Source organism: Rhagoletis pomonella, unplaced genomic scaffold (genome assembly GCF_013731165.1).
Source record: "Rhagoletis pomonella isolate Grant_MI unplaced genomic scaffold, Rhpom_1.0 Rhpom_scaffold_00007, whole genome shotgun sequence".
Lineage (NCBI taxonomy): Eukaryota > Metazoa > Arthropoda > Insecta > Diptera > Tephritidae > Rhagoletis > Rhagoletis pomonella.
In genome coordinates this window covers 45251071-45276895 of record NW_023458561.1, presented here as the reverse complement: position 1 = coordinate 45276895, position 25825 = coordinate 45251071, and the positions used below count along the sequence as shown (strand labels likewise).

At 32.4% G+C, this 25825-nt stretch overlaps 1 protein-coding gene across 1 annotated transcript; it reads left to right on the top strand.

Annotated features, from left to right (window-relative positions):
• Window positions 1–371: 371 nt before the first annotated feature.
• LOC118743865 (protein TsetseEP-like) lies at window positions 372–18213 on the top strand. The gene is made up of 3 exons (XM_036476628.1): window positions 372–429; window positions 16221–16958; window positions 18152–18213. Exons 1-3 carry the CDS (start codon window positions 372–374, stop codon window positions 18211–18213), a joined length of 858 nt encoding a protein of 285 aa, XP_036332521.1.
• The last annotated feature ends 7612 nt before the right edge of the window (window positions 18214–25825 follow it).

The following is a 25825-nucleotide window of genomic DNA, read 5'->3' as shown; positions in this document are numbered from 1 at the left end:
AACAAATTAATTCGTCTTATTGCCATACAAAAACGGCAATCAACTGGTACAAAGGAAATTGTCGAGCAATTCATTAGTGTTACCAAAAGTTTGTGGTGACCAGCCGCAAAGTGGGTAGCGCAAAAGTGGCAGCAACGAGAAATTTTGCAACATCCGGTAGATTTTTTTTCTGATTTTTATTCTTTATTTTCCTTTTTATTTATTAAATTTGTTTGTTGTATCTTTTAACGGTATTCTTCGGTAAACGCTGCTATGGCGACGATGCAAATCGAGTTTATGACTTCAATCAGCGAAGATGGCTGGCAAGTTGATTTGTATGTCACTGTGGAGCTTTGCAAAAATTGTCGTTACTGGACAACGCAACTCACACGATGCTTATCATCAGCAGCAACAGCAACAGCTCGCGAATTGAAATGCCTCCCTTGGACGGTGAGTTATTTTTATATTCTTTCTTTTCTTTTATGCATTCCTGTGTATTTATATAAATTTATATTTATGTATGTATGTACGTATGCAGCTTTGTTAGCATTGCTGTCAATTGGTGCCCATAGAGATGCGCTGATTGGCGCAACGGAAGTGCAACCACAAAGAAGAATTGTTAATTGCACTATAAATTGCAGAAAATTGAAATCTTTTGTAGATTATAAAAGAAACACTAATGAATTCAATGAACTCAAGTTGGCTCGTACTTACACACATAATACATCATATACATATACATACATATACATACATATATACATTTATGCTTACAATATATAGAATTTCCATAATCTAGGTGCATATAAATAGTTATCTCTGTGGTAATTATTTGGCTTATAACAATTCAGGAGTTCATATGAGGCCAATGACTTTAAAACTTATTTGTATACCCTCGCTTTGCAAGTCCTCGAGGTCATCTAAGGCTTGGTCGAGTACCGCTTTCTGTTTTTAAAACTCATCGCATATAAAAGCCGGCTTACTTCATCTAAGTTTACGGCTTCGTTATGGAGTCTTGCGTAATTAAGTGGTAGGTATTCTTGTCCGTAAAGCGGCTTTACAGAGGTTCATCGCCCGGTACTCTTCATATGCCCGTTAGACGAAACTATTATAACTGGTTGAAGAAGAAAGCGCAACATTATTGAACAAATGCCGAAAATGACTTACTAGCTTTCAGAACGGAAATATTAACAAAGAGTAAGAAGACGGTCCTCCACCCTATAAGAAAAAATTCCAAACTTGTTCGCAATAGGACCCTATACCCTTAGCAGGCCCATTCAAGTGCTTAGGGGCTTTTCAGTTCGGCCAACTGGAGGATACCTTCAATTTGAGATACAGGCGCTACTTAAATTAGCAAAAAGCATTCCAGATATGGATTGTAGCAGCACTAATAGTTGAAATGGCCCATAGTAAAGATAATTCTTTAATATGAAATTAATTTATAGTTGTTTCGAATGAAGTAGGCTTTCTTCGGCAAAAAGTTTTCATCGCTCTTGTACAATTATATAATTACGAAAATTAAACTAACTTAAGCAAGTGACATTAACTTTTCCTATTCTGCCATTTATTTACCGGCCACACGCTTTGCTTTTACAAAATTCTTGAAAATTTTTCCTGCCTTTACAAATTTCACTAAAACCGTCAACACCTGCTTTTTTGCCACATCCGCAAAGTTAGCTAAAGTACTTTAAGCCAAAACCATGAAAGTGGCATGAATAACAAAGAGTTTTAAATATATTGTAGTGACTAAAACTGCCACCTACCTAACTATGTACAAACATACATACATACATAAGAAAGCATATATTTAGTTTGTATGTATATATCTACACGCTTATATACGATAGCTCATTGTTGTTGACATTTAGCAAAAGTCTAAAGTCGTTATACGAAACTTTTTCTCATCGCTGAAAATTTCCTTTAATTCACTACACAACTTACTTTTTTTGTGCTACCAGATTTATGGCTTCGTGCAAAACTTTATAGAAAATGTGCGTTTTAGCGAAGTTAAGAAGCTTAGTTGCTTGGTGGTTGATTTTGATATGTTTAAAGTAAGAGAGTTTAAGAGAATTAACTTTGCAAAAATAATTAAATCAAAAACTTCAGAAAAAGTACAAATATACATACATACATACATATATGTGTACATGTATGCCGAGCTTGCATATACCATTCACATACTACTACTTATATACTTGTCGTCAGTTTTGTTCCTTCGAAAATATTTCTCTCACAATTTTGACGTGTTAACGAATGTTTTCATCTACGGATACCGTTACAGTGGGCGAGAAAATTATAACTGCACCACATTTTGACAAATTTTAATATACAATTTTTTTGTTATTTGACTTTAGGTATTTTTTATAAAAATAAATATAAATATAAAAATTTTTTAAACATTGCACAAAGTTTAAAATTTGGACTTACATGGGTTTTGTTAAAGAAATAATATATTTTTTATAAAAAAATAGCAAAAATTAAGTAACAAAAAATGTTAAACTTGTCTAAATGTGGTGCAGCTATAACTTTTCGATCACTTTATATTAGATTTAAAAGAAAAAATGTCTGCCAAATTTAGCCAAAAATCTAATGATATATTGTTATTATTTAACATCAAAACACACATCTACACATACACAGAAAATTATAGCCTACTTTGTTCAATATTTGAAACCAAGAGGTTCATAATCAGCTATCACAAAATTTCCTAAATACTACCAAGCTCCCGTATAAAAAAAATTCGAGCGAATTCAATAAATTTTTAAAAATTATTCCGCCATATTGGATTCGCCATTTTCAGTTTTAAAAATTCATGGGCAGATTTATAATCAGCGACCCCTAGAACCAACGAGCTACAAGTTCCGAGCGAATTCAATAAATTCTTGAAAATTTGTCCGCCATTTTGGATCGGCCCTATTGGATTTTTGGAACCTGACTGAAGATTTGTAAGTAATTATAATCCAGCAACGTGAATCTGTTAAAATAGTTTTGTCCCCTAGATTTTCTATTCAGACCACTTTGCGACGTGTCTACGCAGACGTTAGTTATTTCACGCTCCTTATGTCCAAAAAAAACTGCCAACGCAAACTGCTTGTTTAACCGTGGGGCCTATACTTAGGACACGATTTAGTAGAATCCAGTCTCCTTTGGGTGTCCTTTTAGGAAGGGTGCTGCGTCTAGGGGCTTTTCAATTCTTTATAGGATATACGACGAAATATATGATTTATACAGAAATCCCTTTGGAGTCACAGCCAGAGAAAGGAGTACGGAGAAATTACTCTCCATCTCCTGTCTTCAGAAATGAAGTATGTAGTGCTCTTTCAGAGAATACTTAAGAATTATTTTATTTTTCCCACAGTAATCCTTCTAAATATTATTTCTTTTCTTCGAGGCATTTCAAACCCTTCAAAATTTTTATATTGGTAACTAGAACTTTGTACATAGCATGAAAGGGATCTGTCTATAGAATTAATATTCCTTTCCAACTATAAACTTTATATCAGAGGAATTGATAATGCGGAAAATAGTTTCTTACCTGATTTTTTATACTCCTACAATGATCGGAGACTCACAGTAATAGGCTGATCCTTCCACCCTCTATATTTATCAAAGAAGGTAAGCAGTCGAGGTTAATAGTCTCTAAACTCAGTTTAGTTCTAAGTTTTTGGATTCGTTGATCACGATCGCGGTATTTTTATAACCCCATGCAATCTAGATCTTAATGGTGAAGTTCAAACACCTTAATCCGAATGACATCATATTTTTGAACAGGAAATTCAAAAGAACACTATAACCCCCAAATGACTTTAAGTTGTCGCTGTTTTTTTCAGAGACCGGCATTTAACATTTGCTTGACCTTGAAAAATATTTTCTATATATAAACAAGTTTTTCTAATGCTTTTATTTCCTCGCATTGCTGTCTCTCCAAGTGGTTTTAATCACGCTTTTATAATGATTCCATTACACTAAAAGGTCACCATAAAAAAGAAAGCTGACTATGCAACATTTTTTCGCTTTGCCTTTTTAAGTAGTTGCAATTTTTTCCAGTTTCATATACCTAAATACATACTTATGTGCATACATATATACATATGTACATACATATACATATTAGCATAATTTTAGCCAACACCGGCAACTTTAGTGGCGAAAACCACCAACCAACTGCACGCCCTTCAGCACCTAATACCTCAAATTAGCGGCACTAGTGCGAGCGCATGACATTCGGTATTCTTGGACTTTCTACTTTACCGGTTTCAACGTTTAGTCAGCATTTTTCTACGTTTGAAGCAAAATAATAATTTTGTGTGCATAATTCTCAAAAAAATATATGGTTCCTATTTTCAACACCAGTCACTAGTAGTTGTGGGATATGCTTTGGGGCGAGCGCATAAATATTTGCCATTTCTGCACTTTTAAGTATTGCAATAATAATATTAGCGGTCATTAAGGGAGATTTAAATTTAGCAAATTGAGCAAAAAGAAAAATGTGCCAGAAGAGGGTAAAGAAAATTTGTTTTAGAAAAATGCAAAATTAACTTTTAAGTACTTGGAATTACTTGCTTTTTTACCACTTTTAACTTTTCCTTGCTACAGTTGCATTATTTTAATAATATTTACATACATCAAATCTTGGAAATCTTCAGTGCGTATACGTAACATTTTCATTTAACTAATTTGGCAAAAAAAGGAGTACGATGCATACCGCCAATGTCAAAGGTCAATAATTTTTCTGTTTAATAAAGCTAAAAATTTTAAAACAAAACTAAGTATAAAATACTTTGAAGTATTAAGTAAAGTTAAGGATTCCCTAACTTAATAGGAACTATGTTGTGGAAGTATGTCAAAATAAATTCGCAATTCTTAATTTACAAAGATTGTCCAATTCTTTAAAATGATGTCCAGTTTATAAAAATCCATGTATCGAAAAGCCAAAAATATATTTGCATACATATGTTATTTTTATACAATTGAAAATTTTTATATCGTCAAAAAATTATCTCTAGTCTTAAAAGTACTAAAATGTATTTATTTACAGTTTTTAAATTACCAAAGAATATGTCCACACCTTAAATAAGGACAAAATTTCGTGTTTATCAAAGTTTCCAAAAATATATGTGCCAGTTTAAAATAGTCAAAAAATTTGGTCAAGTCTTTAAATTACAGTTTTTAAATTTGCACAAAAGCAAGCGCAGTTATTTACGTCCACTTCTGAAATTACCAACCAGTTTTTAAATAATCAAATATCTAGTTACAAGTAAAAAAATTTATTGCCAGTTCTTATATTATCAAAAGTGATATCCTATTCTTAAATAGCGACAAAATTAAACACAGCTTAAATTTACATAAAATGTCTGTCCCATTTTAAAATAGCCAAAAATGTGTTTAAATTTTAAATTTACAAAAAGTTATGTCCAATTTTACATTCAAACATTTTACATCTTCTTACTAGGTTACCCAAAAATGATGTCCATTTTTTAAACTATCATAAGTGTATCTTATATTGTAGAATGAGTTAAAAATTACAAAAATATATGTCCAGTTCTTAAATTACCAAAATTATGTACACTCCTTAAATAAGACAAAATTTCAAATTTAGTTCAAAGTTTCCAGAAATGTATGTCCCGTTATAAGATAGCCAAAAATTTTTGTACCTACTATTTTTAAATTGGTAAACATTATGTCCAGTTTTACATCTTGCTCCTGGGTTATCTACCCAAAAATTATCCCCATTTTTGAAACTAGCAAAAATTTATGTCATGTTTTGAATAAGGGATGTTTGGCAAAAAGTTATGTCTAGTTTTAAAGATACGAAAAACGGGCTTTAAGTTACCAAAATGTACATATGACCAGGTTTTATATTGCCAAAAAGTTATGTCTAGTCTTGAAATGCAAACATTTAATCCAGTTCCCAAATTACAAAAAAATTATTTCCAGTTTTGAATCACCAAAAACGTTGGCTAGAATGTCTTATTAATAAATGACCACAAAAAACCAGACTAAATTTTAAATTAGCAAAAATGTATGTCCAGTTTTTATTTTGCAAAAAAAATTTGTCCAATTTTAAATTACCAAAATCTACATTCGATTCTCAAATTACCAAAAAATTATCTTCAGTTATTAATTTACCAAAAATATGTCCAGTTTTTTTTTTTAATTGCCATAAATAATAAATATAATGTCCAGTTTTCAAGTACCCTAAATGGTATGTCCAATTTTTGAAAGACCCACCATTTATCTTCAGTTTTGAAATTACGAAAAATTTAAAAAAAGTTCATGTCCAGTTTTTGTATGGCCAAAATTTTAAAATATTTAAACTTTGTTTAAAAAATGTATGCTCAATTTTTTTAATATCAAAATATGACCGAAAGCTTTGTATTTCGATAAACGTTCAACGAGAATGCACTTTAGATGTTTTCTTTTATACTACGAGTATGTAAAATGGCATGGATCGATACATGTAAATACTTAATGTAGCTGCGAGCTAAAAAAGGGAAAGTTTGACTTTAATTTCAAAATGGAAATACAATATTTACTTTTGGTAGCTTCTAGCAGTGAGTTGAGCGCCAAATATATACGTACATTAGACTGCATCACCAAAAATAGTTGCCATTTTTCGGCGGGATTACAAAATTTATTATATTTTAAGACTTGCACCAAAATTTTTCGGAAAAATAATTAGATTAGCGTGAGCTGGACCGGTTTGAAAATACCTCTAAAAATGGAGATTTTTATGAATAAATATAGTTTCATAAAGGATTTTTTGGAAAAGCTCTCCTGAAATGACAAAAGAGTTTAAGCTTAAAAAAATCTACATACAAATTTTAAACATTTTTTTGCAACAGAATCATAATAATGGTATTTTTGATGCTGTTTTTTAACCCCTTTCAAAGATTTGTTTAAGAAAAACGTGTGTAACTGCTCCACAACTATATCGGTATATACTTATGAGATATCAGTGGAACAGTATATTTCTTTGCAAAAAACTAATTCACTTCCCAATTTTTTTCTTTATCAAATACCAACACATCCTAATTCAACATGGAATGACACTCGTTTATTTTAACTTCCTCTTTCATACTTTGAATGAACTCTTTGAAAAAAGTTCAAAAACGACGTCAAAAATTTCATTATTACACTGTACGGCAAAATTAACTTTTTTTCTGGATATTGGACCAAACCAATCTTTTTTAAGAGATTGAGTCATAGGTAAAAAATTGATTTCTCCGTGTTTTGAATTTAGCCTCCGAAATCGAGATATAGGCCGAGATATGGGAAGTTCGAAATAGGACCTTTGGCAAAAAATTATATTTAATTATTGCATGTAAATAACTAACAACCTAAAAATAAAGACGTAGTCCTCCTTTTGCTCTTATTTAAATGGTGTATAACTTTTTTTGTGCAAACTTATATTACAGGTGCTATAAGGGGTCAAAGTTCAGGTCTTCGAAAAATGTAATTCCTTATATTTCAAACAATTTTGAACTGATTTTTAAAAAGTTTATACCGTTGTAAATGCGATTAAACCCCCTTTGAAATTTGAGAAAAACACATTTAAAGGAAAAAATAAATTTTTTTTTTTTATCAAAAAAATACTAACCGCTTTTTAAAAAATTGGTATCGTTGTAAAGGCAATTAAACTCTTTTCTTCTGATATGCATATTTGTATACTTGGTATTTAAAAATTTGAGAAAAAACCACATTTAAAGAAAAAAAATTTTTTTTTTTTTAATTTTTTTTTTTATATATTTTTATGCAAATTTTTTAAGATTGAACTGTTTTATCATCCGAGGTGATTTTTTTCAAAAACTACTTTAAAAACCTGTTTTTATTGATTAAAAAACTCAAATTTTGGAGGTATTTTCAAATCGTTCCAGCTCATGTAAATATTAATATTTTCCAAGATATTTTGGTGGAAGTCTTAAAATATAATAGATTTTATTAGTGGAAAAACAGAACCATTTTTTTTTTTGGAGGGAAGTGACGCAGTCTAATGTACATATAAGCAAATATGTTTGTATGTTTTTTTCACATTTAATATGCACTTACATATATATCGTATATCTTTGCTTTAAACGTGACACAATTCTTAAGTATTTACATAAGTGGAATTATGCTTGGCAATGATACAGTTCACAACTGCCACAAAAGACAACTGCTTAGAAAATATTTTGTACGTATCTACATGTGTACATAGAAATTCTGCATGTATGTACACCTAAAAAGATGTTCGTAAATATATAATAAAGTATTTTCAGCTTTCACTCCGGACACTTAGACTTTCGGTTATTTGGAAAACGTACTTATGTACATATGTACTTACATCTGTGTGTACAGACCCATGTAGACTATTCTACAAGTGTATCTAGGTTGCTGTTTGAATGTATCTAAGGCTAATTACCCACCAAACAATTTCTGTTGCCGGCAATAAGAAAACGTGTCGCCCTCGGAAACAAATTTATTGCCGGTAATATTGCCATCGAATCGATTTCCTATTACCGGTCGCTCTAAAACGTCCGCCGAAGGCAACTCGCCTGGGCGAGTCGTTTTCTTATTACCTGAATGAGTCCTTTTCTTATCGCTTCAGGCGATATTTGGAATAATTTTATTCTTTTTAAGGCTTCATTTATTTTTTATGTATACCAAATCGCAACTTACAATCGGAATTAATTCATTTGTCGCTGTGAGGCTTCCTATTTCTTCAATCTTGTCCTTGGGCATAATTTAGATGATTTTGGCCAATACTATTGACGCCATATTCATAAGTTTCGGAATTTTTGAGAACTTTTTTATTCAAAATTGTCATGAACGAAGTGATGTTGCCGATTTGTCACCACAGCAATAAATCGGTGAGTCGCCAATTTGTTGCCATTGACGATTGTTGCCTATTTCTCATGTTTTGCATGGTGGGTACTTATTTAGGAACTTCAATACATACATATTTATGTCGGTGTTTGTTATGAAAGCAATTTATTTGAAAACGAGAGCGAGTTAAAGAAGACAAATAAATCTGTATAAACAAAATTCTATAAAATATATACTAGTTACACTGAAGTTGTAAATTGCAGTTAAAATCCTAGAAAATTGTTCTCATAAAAGCCCTAAATAATTTCCTTTAGAGTTGCCTCAATGGAAATGGGAGAAGTACTGTGCAATTTTATATAGACATTTAATATCCAAGTGCTGAAACCGACCGGCATTGCGTAAGCAACAAATTTTACAATTATTAATCGCAATTTATTTAGTGGGACGTGGCGTATACGTTAACTTCTGCACTTGACCCTTTTGAAACCCTTTGAAACTTTTCAAACATGGGTTTCACGTGTTGCCCAGGCTACGAGAACGGGAACTGAATAGTCGGCATTGAGTATAGTCATGCAACTGTAGCTGCATACCCAGAAGAGCAACGAAAGAGGTTTGAGAAGATAGTAGCTTAAAAACACTTTGAAGAGGGTTGCCACCTATTTGAAAAATCGAATCTAAATAATTAAAACAAAAGTAACATACATGAAATATTATCGTTGTCAAACGAAAGAGCCTCTAGAAATCTTGAACGTTTAGAATATTTTTGAGGTCTTTGAAGAGAGTTGCCACTGGCATAAAAATTAAAGTTCGAGTCATTTAATAAGTTTAAAGAATTATTAGAAACATGGGTCTCAATTTAAATGGGTTGGAAAGGACATTTTTGCTGAACTATATATATTTAGTAGGGTTGCCACTTGTTGAAAAAGTCAAGTTAAGCTTCAATAAGGGAGTTAAAGAAGGTTTTAGTTTGAAAATATTTGAAAGAGGGTTGCCACCTGTTTTAAAAGTCGAATATAATTAAACTATATTCAAATATGGGTTTCAGACGGACAAATTTAGATGAAATTTGTCACATGGATCGCTTATAACCCTGACTAACATTTGGAATTTTTTTTTTTTTAGGAAGGTTTTCACGTGTTTAAAAAGCTAAAAGCAAGCTTTGGTGATTTAACGCCATGCGGTTTCTCTAGTTTTACTATACATATTTATTGAAATGTAGCTCTTATACTTAGATTTTAGTTTCGACTCTAGTGGTGATTTTAAGGATATATCTTAAAGTTTTCTTTGATAAAAATTTGCTCACATTACTTTCAGCACTATTTTCTTATTTCTATTATGCAAACATACTCAAAGAATATACATATGTTAAATAATATTTATTAGTTTTCTACAAAATTCTTTCGAAACAAGATATTTCAATCATAAATAAAAGCTTTCGTTTCTAAATAATAAAGAAGAACGCAAAATAGAGCACTAGTATAAATATATAATAGGATACGCTGGCGAAGCACATTAATAATAAATATTATCAGCGAATATATGAATGAGGTCAAAGCTGTGACAGGCACTAAGTAGAGTAAAAAAACAAAACAAAAAAAACACTGCAAATGGTAATAAGCATAAGCTAATAAGAAAAGGCCAAGCTGAATAGGAAAATAAGGCAATAAACTCGTGTCAAAAGACATTCCCAAGAGATGGAAGAACAAAGAACATATCAACGCAACGCAACGACAATGGAACAATAGAACAATGACCATCACACTTAACACTCCAACACTCCAACACTTGCAGCGCAAGCTAAGCAACAAGATTGAATGACAAGCCACCTGTTGCGAGGCAACTCTTTGTGAAGGTTTCATTATTTTGACGCTATGCAGCACGCTTCTTGCAGCTGATACTAGATAATAGTGAATGCAAATAAGACACCATTTCTATGTATTTGCTTCTATTTTTTGTTGTGCATGTCATTTCGCTAGCAGCTTTGCCCGCATATTTGCTTGTTTACGCATCTAGCTGTTTATGGTAATGACACAGTGTGGCACAGCTGCGTTTGCCGGTGTTGTGGGGATTGGTTTAAACATCGCGCGATACTTTTGTGCTCCTGCTGTTGCTTGTCATTATTATTCTGCAAAAATACTTTGTTGCTCCTGCTCTCCTTTCTGTTGTTTTGCGTGAAAGCGGTAGGTAGGTACTCTTAGATAGGTTATATTGGTTGTTCAAGAGAAGGAACGCAATTGGACAATTAAGAGAGATTGATCCTTTGCGGATACCACGAAAACTGAACGGAAACTATTATTTAGTCAGCGAAAGAACAATTACCAATTTAGGAATACGGCTAATTTCAATGTCTGAGATATCTTAGCGTTTTTCAGGCATTTCTAGCCAAAATGTTTCCATCTTAGACTAGCGAATGCTAGAAATGGTTGAAATGATTTCACCTCATCGTTCTGTTGAGAGCTGATTTGGTAGAGATCAGGTAATTTTCGTTAGAAAAGAAAACGCCACAAGTTTTCCGAGTTGTTCGGTAACAAATTTAAGAATTTAAGTTATCAATCACGTTAAGTGAGACTAGGGATGGTTAAGAAATAAAAAATTTACTCCCTGATTCCTTGGATCATTTTGTAGTTGATTTAATTTAAATTGTCTTTTAAGCTGGTGGAAACCCTCTATTTTCGAAAGAATGCTTTCTCATACCATTTCCGATCATTATCAATATTGTAATATTTTATTAACTTATGGAAAAATGGGGTTTGGCTTTTAAACAGGTGACCAAAATCTTTTCAAATAAGGCTTGCTTAATCTTCATTCGTTTGCCACCTTTCTGTAATTGTACTTCATTTAACTTACTAATAAAATTAAATTAAAATTTTTAAATAGGTGTCAATCCTCTTAAAAATTTGTTTGTACTAAAATATTTGTAAACCTCTTTTTCTTTTGGCATCCATATTATAAAATTTCGCTGAACTAATAATATAAAATAAAACCTTACTTTTTAAGCAGGTGACAACCCTCTTCAAAAAACATGCTATATATTAATCCAGCTCACAAGCTATTTGTATGCTACTTTTGGTAGACAGAAAGAGCCACGAACATATTCATACTCTCACTCATAATCCTTATAATATTAGTACGATTTGTTTTTACCGTGCCAATTTAATTGATTTAAATTCCTATGTTGGCCTTATCGAAAATATTTTCAAAATAAACACAGTTTTCTTAAACATCTCTCGCTTAACTTGTTAATTAAATTGATTTTCCATTTCCAAACAGATGGCAGCCTTCTTTAAAAACATTTTTCAAATAAAGCTTTCGTATGTCTCTCACAATATTTCATTTAACTTGTAGTTAAACTGATTTTCCCCTTTTGAACACTTGATAACCTTCTTAAAGCTTATTTTAATATTTATTGATTTCAAGCAATTGGCAACTCTCTTATCTACATACTAATCGCTTTACTTGCATTGAATTTACTAATAAGAACCCATTAATTCATATTTCAGCATAAGCAATATCAGAAACAACAAGACGCCGGATGCTTTTGACCAGGGCACGCAGCATGAAAAGTTTCATCCTACAACCCATAATATTCCAATATCCGCAAAGCTAACAAAAGTAGCACGCTAAGTAAGCGACACCCAATTTGGTTGCTAAGTGTCAGCTATGAAATATTTGGCAATAATAATAATAATAATAACAGCTACAACAACTACTTATAAACTGAAAAACACTGCACCCCACTGCACAAGCAAAGTGGTAGCATCGGAGTTGAGTTTTTACTTATTCAATACCTACTTACCTACAAAGTTTTCCCTATGCATGTGCATTAGAGTGGTCCAAAACTGCATGTGGAAAAGTAAAGTCGGAACTTTAATGCCGCCACCCCCTAAGATTGTTATATACCTAAAAAAATATACCCCTATTTTTTATTAAAAAAACAAAAAATAGGCAGTGCTCAAAGCGCTCAAAGTTTTTCATGTATTGTATTTATTGTATTATCATATTGTATTGTCATATGGGGAAAAAACAACTTTTCATAGAATTAGTGTAGAATTCTTGAAAATGCAATGGGCCCCCAATAAAAAATCTTTAATATTAAAAAATGGTTAAATTAACAATTGGGTATTAATACTGGAAGTCTCCTGAAGACAACCACAGTTTTCCGTTCGAGAAAAATAGGTTTTCAAGAATTTTATACCATTTCTACGAAAAGTGGTTTTTTCTCCATATAAAATACATGGAAAACTTTGAGTCCTTTCAGCACTCCCTAAATATTTTTTGATTTAAAAATAAAAAATTAGAGGTATATTTTTTCGGTATGGAACAATCCAAGGGGGTGGCGGCATTAAAATTCCGATTTTATTTTTTTCGACCACTCTAATGTGCATATGTAAGCACGAGTATGTATATGGGAAATTTTATGCTCAACTGCATATCCCGCTGGTGTTGCAAATTGAATGTCGCACTCTCACTGCGCCCTGAATGTGCATTTTGAGCATTGAAGCGTTGCTTATTGGGGCGCCTTGTTGCCAGTAGCTTGTAAACAATTTATGAGTTTCCTTTCGCGAATGTGCTTTCGGCGTTATTGCAGTGGCGCGGCGTCATTAACAACAACAGTTACAAAAGTTGAAAGGCCACAATACCGCTTACTGGTTTGTCGCGTTGTAAAACAGCTTGTAAAATAGTTTTGAGGTGTAAATATGTATAGATTATATAAATAAATTTATCTACAATGTATGTACAATGTACATTCTCCATGTTGGAGACATGCTCATATGCCATTTTATATGCAGCTGCAAGTGTTACAGAATATATTCTACTTTTAATAAACTTTGAATTTTACTATGACTGGTTACTTGATTATAAATCCAATAAAATGTTTGATGGTTTTAAGCCGATACGTTTAAGCCTGAATTTTCCGGGTAAATGTGTGGAATAAGTACATACTTATATTGTTTAGAAAAAAGAAAAAAGTTATTTACGAGAACTTACGATAAACTCATCATCTCCTCCTTGGTTATGGTTGAGCAACTACATATGTTTGTGCATGTACACTGGCGATCAAAAGTGAGCACATGGTGATTCTTCTTGAATATTTTCAATGTTTTTCAAGTTAACATTTTTTTGGTATTTTTTATAAAAATATGGTTCATGCTTTAACCATTATCACATAAGACAAACTTTCACACTTTTCAGATAATTCGGAAAAATTCCACAACTTTTCATCAAACTTTTGAACTTTTTAATCTGAATGAAAATTTATAATTTAAAAATCGTGTTGATTTTTAGATAATTCTTTTTTTTTTACAAATTGTTTTATTGTCGTAAGTTGTGTATATATAAATTATAAGGCATTATTCCAGCAAAATCGTCTGGCTAAGAAACACTCGCTGAATTTAAATAAATAATAGTACTTAGTATAGACTTTTCAATTTGAAGATCTACTGAGTGGTTCAAGTCGTACCAATATTTGTGGTAGATAAAATATTTCCTACCCAAATGAGGTATTATACTTTTATACAGGATAATCTCTCGCTTGGAAAAACAAAGCTATAGCATTTGATATAATTCGAATGTCACTATTATCCTGTATGGTATTATATTAGTTAAGGGTCTACTATTTCACGATCTGGAAGTTTTTAGGACCGAACAGCCTGATGAAAATATAAAATTATTCTAAAAATATATTGAAACAGTTACACAAAGTTCACAATTTAAAAAAAAAACCGATTTAAAGTCAAGCTGTAATAAAAAGGTCCGTTTTTTTCTATATATTTGATGGCAAAATTTTTTTTATTTGGGTTCTTTTACTAATTTTTAAGCATGGCAGCAAGAACTCATATAAATAGAGAACTTTTCCATTATATGTAGGTGAATGGCGGGTTCGTGGCGGGAGCGAAAGATGCGGCTGTAATCACACGCTGGCCGCAAAAAATTGTCCAAAGATATGTATTAGAAATCGAGTGATATCAATTAATATTTCGCCGGAAGCGTCAGCTAGTGGTTGCATTTTTTTAGCTATATGTATTTCTTATTACATACAGTGGCAAACAAAAGTATTTGCAAAGAGAATTTTTCGCAATACATGCAAAGTTTTTTATTCTAGTTTCTTTTCGTCAATTTATTATAAAAAATAAAGTTCGTATTACACGAAAAAGCATAAAAATAAAATCTCTAAACTTCGTGCAAAATTCAGAAAAATTCAGCAAATTTTCGTACTAATTTGCAACCTTCTATTAGCTATTAAGTATGCCATTTTATAGCCCTTTATACTTAGTATAAAAAGTGCAAGTTTGGAGTTGCCAGAAAACCGCGTTGATTTTGGCAATTTTTCCCCACAGTTTCTTCCATACAAACTTTTTTCGACAATTTCTTTTGTATGGAAGAACATAATAACACCGTATGCAAAAAAAAATATCCTTTAAAACCATTTTTATGCAGTAAATTCCAAGTACATAACGCAAAAATAAAAATTTATAGAGTCGAAATTGTGGCTGCTATTATTTTCCTTTGCCTAAATAACCCAAATTACGCACTTTGTCACGGCATCGTTGTGGGGTCTTAACAAGAAACGAGCTTTAGAACTTTCTCGTTTCCTGCAAAAGTTGGCAGAATGAAAAAGAGGAGGAACCGGCCCACCACTTCCCGTGCTAGTGCCTATCTCTCCAGGCAAAGAGATTCAAGTAGTTTGGATCTTCCTTTTTCATTAGATTGACAGAGAAGAAAACGGAAGTGAAACTATCGAACCTTCTCAATTTCATCTGGAACAGTAAATGGCTTCACAATTGGCAAATATGCCTTCAAGGGGACGTATGGGGAGATGATGCCCGGCTTCCTAACATAACCTATGTAGCCTAATGCAGAAGCAAGTCCTGAGGTGTTCAGTAGGAGATTTAGATGGGCTAAAGCCCAACACTTACGCGACTAGTTTTGGGCGTTCTATTCATTCTCTTCTCCAATAAAGATTCAGCGAATGAGCTGCCTTTTTTTGATGCTTCCGGTACAAAACCACTTTTTTAATAATTTTTAATTTCCCTTTAGTATTTATGCACATACTCGCACAGCTATTAATATGTTCCCGCAAATTATCTTACTTGCTAGGCAATAAACAATCGGTAAGAGATAATGTGTATGAGTCAAAGGTATATTATCTAATCACACGAGCTCGAAAAAACAGCAATAATTAGTATTTAAACAACGCAAATATCATTCCTGTTATTGATTTGTTTATCACTTAATCTTCACATTAATTAATTACTGTTATTTTGCTCATTTTGTGTTGTTAGCGAAAATATACCAGAGCTTATCAATGCACTTACAAATTTTTTTATCCAGCATAGAACGTATTTAAGGCCTTGTATTTGCCAACGAAAAAGCACAGTCTCCGAATTTGTACACTCAGAAGATCATGAAAACTGCAATTGTTCTCACATTTCTAGCTCTGGCTTGTGTAGCCAATGCTAACTCTATCGGTTTGGCCGGTCTAACAGGACCATCATTCAATGTTGCCCACCCCAAACGGCAGCCGCAGCCCGAAGCTCAACCTCAACCTAGCCCAGAGCAACTACCTGAGGAAGAGGATAATGTAAAACGGGAGCAAAAACGGGAACTCGATCTCATTGCCCAAGCTATTTTGAATCGTTTGCGTCCAAGGCCACAGGAAAAACCCGAGCACGAACCCGAACCGGAGCCTAAGCAGGAGCCTGTTAGCAATCCATGGCAAAGTCGCCCAAATAGCCAGCCAAAACCGGCGCCAGAACCAGAACCAGAAACACAAGTGGATTCAGAGCTAGAAGCTGTCCGCAATCCATGGCAAAACCGTCCTCAAGGCCATCTAAAACCTCAACCACAACCAGAACCAGAACCAGAGCAACAATCCGAACAAGAGCCTGGACGCAATTTATGGCAGAGTCGTCCACATAGGCAGCCGAAACCGGAACCACAACCAGAAGCTGAGTCAGTCGCCGAAGCTGTACGCAATCCATGGCAGAATCGTCCACAGAGACAACCAAAACCTGAATTGGAGCCTCAGCCAGCGGCGGAGCAAGAGTCCGAAGAATCCGTACGAGAATCATGGCTACATCATCTTGCTTTTGTACCACATCTTCCACATAGACAACCAAGACCAGAGCAAAAAGAAGAAGACGAACCTTTAGCTGAGTCCGTCAATGCTGGAGGTAAAGGAAATACTTATTTGCAAGCAAACGCGAAGCCAAGCCCATACTTTATTGTGCCAAACTTTCATAAATACCTACATTCCTCAGAGTATTAAAATATAACTGTGTAACTCTTTTTAACTTTTTCAAAAATTACAAAAAAATATAAAAAATTCTGTGCGTTCTTTCAATATACATATATGTATTTGTTTAATTGTTGACCATTTAAAGATTTTAAAAAAATAAGCTTATTTACACAAACTTAGCACGAATTAAGAAAGTATGGATATAGAATTGCATTTACTGACGCAAAATTTTTATTGCACCCATCGTGAGTGATGGCCAGCGCTTCAAAGATAGTCTGCATTGTAGCTACTTGAGATTTGTCCTAAGCTTGTGAGAATAAGAAGAGAGACAGGGTCTGTTTCATTCATTTCCGAAGCACCTTTAAATTCTGGGACTAAGATTGCTAACGACACATCGAAAATACCTGTCCAAATTTGAAACTTTATTTCTTCAAGAAAATTTACAGCAACAGCAAAGCACTTTTCCATGCAACAGAAATAATGAAGAATATTTCTTGTGATTTTTCTTGAGATCTGCCGACAGCGCTTTAAAATAATGAAATCATAGCTGATGGACCTGTTAATTTACCTGTTGCTTCGGCAAAAATCGAAATTGATTTTCCAAGTAGATTTGTTAAGGACGAAATGAACAAATTATTTTAAGACCGCCATAACTTAATCACATATAAAGTCTATATATAAATACGCTAGCAGGAATTTTGGCCATCTACAGAACCGATTTCAAAACCGAGGCATTCTTTTGTAGATGTGGAGAAATTTCTTGGTTTCAAAATTGGTTGAAAATTACGACAAAAATGTTCCCTTAAAATTTCCATATTTGTTTACAGTTTTTTTGTAACCTGTTAAATTCGAGTGGTCCTTAGCTGTGCGTTTCTTAGGCTTCTTTTTCAGATAGACAATAAAAGGCTATATCTGTTTTGCCTGAGAATGCTTCATTTCTATATTTTTAATAGTGATTTCAAGGCTGTTATTGTTTAATTAATATCAAAAATGCTAACGCCAACTGCAAATCTAATGAAAACGGCCAACGTTTTCACTGTCTGCACAAAATATGCTGATTAATTGTTTCCATGCAATAGTAGTTACAGCTGACCTTGATGTCGCTATCACCATTTCCATTAAATCTAGCGAAAGGTGTACATCAGCCCATCACACAAGCACCCAATTTGAAGAACCCAAAAATTAATTAGGAGCCTGTCAATCGTTTTAAAGTCAACGACACATCCTTGAACAGTGATTTATGTAACAGCGTATGCGTACATACATACATATGTCTGTTATCATCACCAAGTTATACAATGCGAGTTTGATTGAGTGCTTGTATGTATATATGCTTGAGTTTTCGGAGAAATCAGTATAACCCCAAGCAGTTGGTAAAACTGATGTGCTGATGGAGTTGGCTTTTACACGCATGTGTGGCTGTTGGAGTACCCGTGCAGTCATATCCATTAGCAATTCCCTACAATGGGAAAACAAGCATGTGTAAGCTCTGGCAAGCTATGGGTATGCACGTGTACATATATGTATATAGGTACATATACCATTTGTAAAAATTCATACATTAGGGGTGCTTTTATTTTTATAAATTTATTTTCATTTTGTTCATTGGATTGCCAATGTCATCTTTTGATGTGAGAAAATTAGGTTTTTTTGTATTATAATATTTATGAATGGAGTATTTGTAAAATTCTAGGCATTATATTTTTATACATACACACATATGTATGTATGTCTTGCTCATAACTAAATGCTAATTTAAATTTTTAATGTCCTTTATATTAATGTACTGTTTTGTCATTTTCAATACATTTGCTTGGTGAATTAACACTTGTTAACATGAATAAATAAATTTGTTACTCATACGCTATGTTGAACAAATACTGACATACATAGCTTATTACATTAAACGAGCAATTCTTGTATATATGTATATACATTAGACTGCATCACTCCCCATACAAAAAAAAATCGGTACTAGTTTTCCATTGGAATTATAAAATCTATTATATTTTAAGAAGTCCACCAAAATATTTCCAAAAAAATATTAAGATTAAAGTGAGCTGGACCAATTTCAAAATACCTCCAAAAATGGAGTTTTTTATGAATAAAAATAGTTTCTTAAATTTTTTTTTTGAAAAAATCCCCTCAAATGGCAAAACGGTTTAAGCTTAAAAAATTTGCATAAAAATATTTAAAAAAAAAAATTTAAAAAAAATTTGAACGGAATCGTAATGATGAGATTTTTGATGCTGTTTTTTAACTTTTTTCAAAGATTGGTATAAGAAAAACTTGAATAACTGAGCCTAAACTCTTCTGATTTAGACTTAAGAGGTGTCGGTGGAAAGGCACCCTTTTTATTTCTTTGCTAATAAACTCATTCAAAGGATGAAAGAGAAAGGTAGGATGAACGAACGTCATTCAAAGTTGAATTAAGATGTGTTGGTATTTGAAAAAAAAAAATGCGATACGAAAGATTTTTTTTTGGACAGAAATAAAAACAGTGTGAAAATACCTCTCTACCGAGAACCCATAAGTCTAAATCAGAATAGTTTTGGCCCTGTTATTCAAGTTTTTCTTAAATCAATCTTTGAAAAAAGTAAAAAAACAGCATTAAAAATCTCATTCTTACGATTCCGTTGAAAAGATTTTAAAATATTTGTATGCAGATTTTTTAACCTTAATCTGTTTTGTCATCTGAGGGGACTTTTTTCAAAAATTTATTTACGAAACTATTTTTATTCATAAAACACTCCATTTACCACTTAAATCTTAATATTTTTCCCAAATATTTTGGTGAACGTCTTAAAATATAATAAATTTTGTAATCCCGCCGGAAAAACCGCAACTTTTTTTGGTAATGCAGTCTAATATACATATATCCAAAGGGTTCTCGGAAACGGCTCTAACGATTTTGATGAAATTTTGTACACAGATAATGTGTTGGATTCTAGGGTTACCTCCGAGAAGACTCGTATAAGCTAGCCACCTATTCGAAATTAGTTATATGGGTACCAAATTGAAGGTATTTTAAAGATCCCTAATTCAAAAATATTTTTAATAGGGTTGCCATTTATTTTGAATCACATATTTATTTAATTTTTTATTTAGAAAGAGGTAAAATAATACTGTTCATGGGTACCAGGAAGAGGTTCTTAGACAATGCAAAATGTAATCGCTTAGGATAATAGTGTAAGGTTCTACGATTCTACACAATTTATCTAAACCATCGCAAAATGGATATCAAATGAAAGGTATTGTTGAAAACTTTGGCCAAAAAATATTTTCCATCAGGGTTGCCACGTTTCTATGTAATAAAATTTTTTATTTTGTTAATTTCAATCAGCAGTTGTTTATGTAGACATATCCGCTCAAGATATATACCTTTGATTCTAGCGTATTTCGGAATAGGGATGCCACCTAAATTTTGAAGTAAGAAATTTACTTAATAGATAACGAGATTCAATTTTATTTTTTTTTTAATTTCCAAAATATTTTTTTTAAGTTTTTTTTTAACTTTAAAAAGTTTATGCACTCCGGGCAAAGCTCGGTCACCCTGGTACTGTTTTACTAATTCGAAAAAATTTTTTATACAATTCGTATGTTTGGGTTCTTTTGGTGTCTTGCATTTAATTTTCAGCTTTTTTGCTTATTTAAAATACATATACCACATTCAACTTTATTCTCAGAAATACAGTGTGCGTAAACTTCATCTGGCCGCTACTGTATACATATGTATGTATGTAGAAGAAGAAAAAATTTTGTTTCGAACAATTAAGAACATCAATATTATTTTCTTGTTAACCAACGACAATTCCGAAAACTGGTTGATATGATTTTTGCAGTGATGGATTGCACATGAAGCAGGTAAAATTGAAAAATTAAAATTACAGATAAGACAATTGACAAGACAATGAAAGGAAATTTATCAAAGAACTGAAAATGCAAATCAAGTGACGAGGTCATATGGACGATTATATATAGCTTTTAATATGCAGTAAGTTCTTACCCATGGATGCATGTACATTAGGGTGGTCCTTAAAAAATCAAATTATCGGTCACGGATATCACTTATAAATTTTTGTCCCGATTGGAAACGCTTAAGGCGTATCCCGAAGGGGTCAAAGGTCAGATGCCTCTATGGAGACTCAAAAAATTAAAAAACGTCAAATTCCACTTGAATTAAGGAAATTCGGTATTTGAAATATGTATTAAGCGTATCAGATGAAAGTGCTTTGGGTTTTAGTTTGAAAATATTTATTTGAAAAGTCAAATTCAATTTTAAATAAGCAATTAGTTAATTGAAATATATATCTTAATATGGGTTTCGCACAAAAGAGGTTTAAGAAGGTTTTAGTTTAGAAATATTTCGAAGACAGTTTGCACCTGTTTGAAAAGTCGAATTTAATAAATTATACACAAGAAATTTATATGAAAAATTAAAATATATGGGGTCGACCGAAAGAGTGTTAAGTAATCTTTGGTTCGAACATTTTGACATTTTTTAAGTTATTTGAAGAGTATTGCCACCTGTTTAAAAATTAAATTATATTAAAGTTATTTAAAGAGTTAAATGAGTTATTGCAATATTGGTATCAATCGAAATGATGTTGAAAAACATTATTTCTAAACTACACGTAAGAGGGTTGCCACCTGTTTAAAACATTAAATTCAACTTTAATTAAAATAATAATGTAATTTAAATATTTATAACAGTACAGGTGTCAGATGAAAGAGGCTAAATAAGATTTTAGTTTGAACGGGGTTTAATTGAATTATATAAAATATTAATTTATGGGTGATAAATTAAAGAGTGTTAAAAAATAAATAAACAAATTTGACGGGTACTCGTATTTCATTGAATGAAGCACAATGTTTATACTAAAATGCATGAAAAGTAACACCGATTTTTTTATAAAAAACTTTCTTTCATTGAAATAATATCTTAGTAAATTTTTGTCACTTTCAATATTCAATGCATTTTCGGTGCACATTCAGCTATGTACAAAATTTTAGTAAAGTAGGTTTATTGCAGTATTATATTTTAGAACAAGCATTTTTCTTTGAAATTTAAAGGACTCCTAGTGCTGCTACCTAACTCTAACCACTAGGCAATGGTAGTAATTCTTCGCTAAGTAATCAAGTCTTAAATTTCACTTTAACTTATCCATCACCACTACGCTTCCTTATTCTCAACTGAAAGCCAGGCGCAAAATAGTTACAACAAATAAAGCATTGAAAAGCTAAAAGTCAAACTGAACAATGCAATTGCACGCAGTGAATTGTACGCACATACATACATACACATGTATGCAGCATTTCTTTTCATTGTTAAAACGCATTGTAATTTGTTTTGAGTTACTATGACTGCCGACAATTAAAATTCACACAATTTCACTCGGCACGTGTAACAAATGGTAAAGAAAACTATCAGAAAGCAAAAATGAATAAAAAGAAGAAAAAAACAAACAAAATCAAAAGTTGTTGCTGTTTTCTTGCTATAGTTTCTTTTTTGCCATCGTCGAAAACAATACCGTATTGTGCCAAAGCTTGTTCCGCTTGTAAATTCGCATTTGAGTGCACCTGTATTTGGCTACGCAGTTCTTTTTTTTTAACTACCCATACATATGTACATATGTATATGACTTTTTGCAGAGCTGCCAACACACAAGGTAAGTAAACAAGCATTCACACACACACTCACACACAAGCACATCAAAAAAAAAAATCTGAGCAACTACTATTCGTACACGAAGCAGCGTAGTAGTTCCGGTTTGTTTTCATGCTTTTGATCCTGCGCTTATTTGCATTCATACTCGTGCGCAAACGCATTGTGCTTGAAATCTTTTGAATGCCAAGAGGAAACAAGTGCAAAGCCAAAGCAAATAAACAAGCAAATAGCTTTCGTGAAAAGAGTTACTAGTATTTCACCTACAACAATGGAAATGCCAAAACAATGGAGAGAAGAGAAAATAATAAGGAAATATTTTTTCAAGCAAGGAATTGAGCTATTTGCATATTGTGGAAGAGGGTGACGTTCTGTAAGTGGACGTGAGCATGTGTAGCTTGTTTTTGTTTTAAGGGATTAGATGTTTTTCAGGTTACCTATTGTCAATCTAAGATTTCTGGTACTTATTATGAGGTATTTAATTGACAAGCAGCAGATATGTATTTTTTTATCAGCGTCACAAATCAACTCAAAAATATCGCAGCGGGTTGATTGAAGCGGGGTATGGAAGGTAGAGGTATTGAAGAAGTGTATAAATATATACAAGAGTTCTGTAAATAAAACTAGACAAAAGTTTTCGGCAATTTAAGAAATTGGCAAACAATTTTGGTAATTTAGAAACTGAATAAACTGATTTTAAAAACTGTAGGAGCATTAATATTGGACCATATAAAAATTGGACATAAAATTTTTGGTTGTTATTAAAGCTGAACACATATTTTTGTAAATAAAAAAAAATTTAATAAACTCTTGCCGTTATATTTTGAAAATTTAAAAACTGTAAGTAAATTCATTTCTGGCCATTTAAAAAAAGGAAATACAATTTTTAAACATTTAAAACCTGAAAACAAATGTTGACGTACATTTTTGGCCAATTAAAAACCATACATAATTTTTGGTTATGTAAAATCTGAAGATACATGTTTACTCATTAAAAAATGTGACACAAAATTTCGGTCAATAAAAAATTGCATATGGTCACATTGAAATCTGAACGTAGATAAATTTTTGGTCTCTTAAAAGCTGGACATAAAGTTTTGGAAAATTAAAAATTAAAAACGTCAATTTATGACTATTCGAAAATATTTTGGTCGTTTAAAAACTAAACACCAATTTTTAGTCAATGAAAAACTTAACATAAATTTATTGCCAATTAAAACCTGGACATATTTTTCGCTATTCGAAAACTGGAAACAAATTTTCGTTTGATTAAAAAATGTACCCAAATTCAAGATTCATATTCGTTTATGGTCATTTTAAAAACTAGGCATACATTTCGGTCACCTAAAAACCAGGAATAATAGTTTAAAAATTTAAACACCAGGAATTTTTGGCAAGTTAATAATTGGAGAAAAATTTTTGATCATTTATAAATGGAACTTACATAAAAGAATGGATACGCTTTTTTAGTCAATTAACAACCAGGCATAGCTTTCATAATTTAATAATTTCAATCATTTCATAACTGAATTCGAATTTATCGTTTTATAAGAAGTTTGACATAAATTTTTGGTCAATTATAAGCTGGGCATTATTTTATGGTCAATTTAAAACTGAACATATGTACATTTTTTGTCATTTAAAAACCACGAATAATAGTTTGGAAATTTAAAAAACTGTATTACTTTTAGGCAATTTAAAATTTGGACTTAATATGTTCGATCATTTGAAAATGGAACTTATACTTTAATGGATCAATAAACGACTGGACATAAATTTTTAGTTGCATTTCACCTCCTTACTTGTCTACCTTTCGTAGACAGACGCATATTCAATACAATTTGCATACATTTCTTACTTATGTAGTCCCCACGCCAATTCGTTCGCAATAGTTTAAATAATATTTATTTTTTATCGCAGACAAACATGCAGAACGGATTTAGTTTCCTTCGAAATTGACCAGAGAAATGCTTCCTTCTCCTTTCCTTTGCTCCTTTTTTTGCTCCCATTCAATCTTTCAAGGATATCAGAGCATACACTGACCACCATGGCGTATGAGTGATTAAGTAGCAAAGCAATATCTACGAGTATAATATGTACATATCCCTGCAGGGAAACCGCGGACTAGTGAATTAAATTTCTAGTTCCGTACTAGATCTTTAAGGCCCAAAAAGAACTAGGCCGATAGTAACTAGATATAGTTTTTTCACTTTTTTCAGTAGAAATCTATATCTAACGTGACGAGTTTAGAACTGTTTCGGAACTACAGAAAAAGGGATCGAGAACAAATTAGATCCTATCTGTCGAATTTAGAACTAGTTCGGAACTATCGCAAAAGGGATGCAGCGGGGGGCTTGTTTACTTTACATAGATATGTGTTTGGCGGATTTTTCGTTCAAATACGCTTCTATTCTGCACTTCGCAGATGCTTTTTTCATAGCTTTATAATAAAACACCAAAATTTGTGTTGACATTTTAACATCTTGGGACCGTCTGGACAATAACATCGAGAACCTCTGCAAACTCAGCTACAGCCAAAGGTATGTAAACGTACATTTCTTACAAGCATTCAAACAAATCGATGGCTGAGTGGAAGATCGACCTATCTCGGCAGCCAGTTCGAAAACGCCCTATCCCAGAAAATTTTTGAACAAAGCTCTATCTCAGAAAACTTTTCAAGAACGCCCTACTTCAGAATTTGATTGAAAAACGCCCTATCTCAGCTTATTTCCAATGTATTTTCGTTTGAGATAGGGCGTTTTTGAACTGGCTGCCGAGATAGGTCGATCTTCCACTCAGCCATCGAAATTTAATTTCAAATTGAAAACACACACACACCGAAGAACCAAAAAGATTGGAAAATAATGATACTTTTTTCTTTCATCTGTCTATTTTAGAACTGGTTCGGATCTATAGAATTTAGAACTAGTTCGGAGCTATCGAAAAAGGATTGCAGCGGGGGACATCGCCATGTTAAATTCGCCAGTTCTTTGCATGCAAAGAGATTTATCTCGAACCAGTACTGGATCTAAATTTACTAGAAGTGCGCCAGTTCAGAACTACAGATTTTCGCCACACTGCATAACTGGCATTTGCTGCCAAAAATATACTAGCCAGAAAACGTACGCGGTTTGGCA

What these genes read in the sequence shown, in the direction of transcription:
- LOC118743865 (XM_036476628.1), top strand. Translation starts at nt 372, where the DNA reads ATGCTTATCATCAGCAGCAACAGCAACAGCTCGCGAATTGAAATGCCT. An exon ending in TGAAATGCCTCCCTTGGACG is followed by an intron (nt 430 to 16,220) that starts GTGAGTTATTTT and finishes TCACATTTCTAG; the next exon opens with CTCTGGCTTGTGTAGCCAAT. An exon ending in TGAGTCCGTCAATGCTGGAG is followed by an intron (nt 16,959 to 18,151) that starts GTAAAGGAAATA and finishes CATTAAATCTAG; the next exon opens with CGAAAGGTGTACATCAGCCC.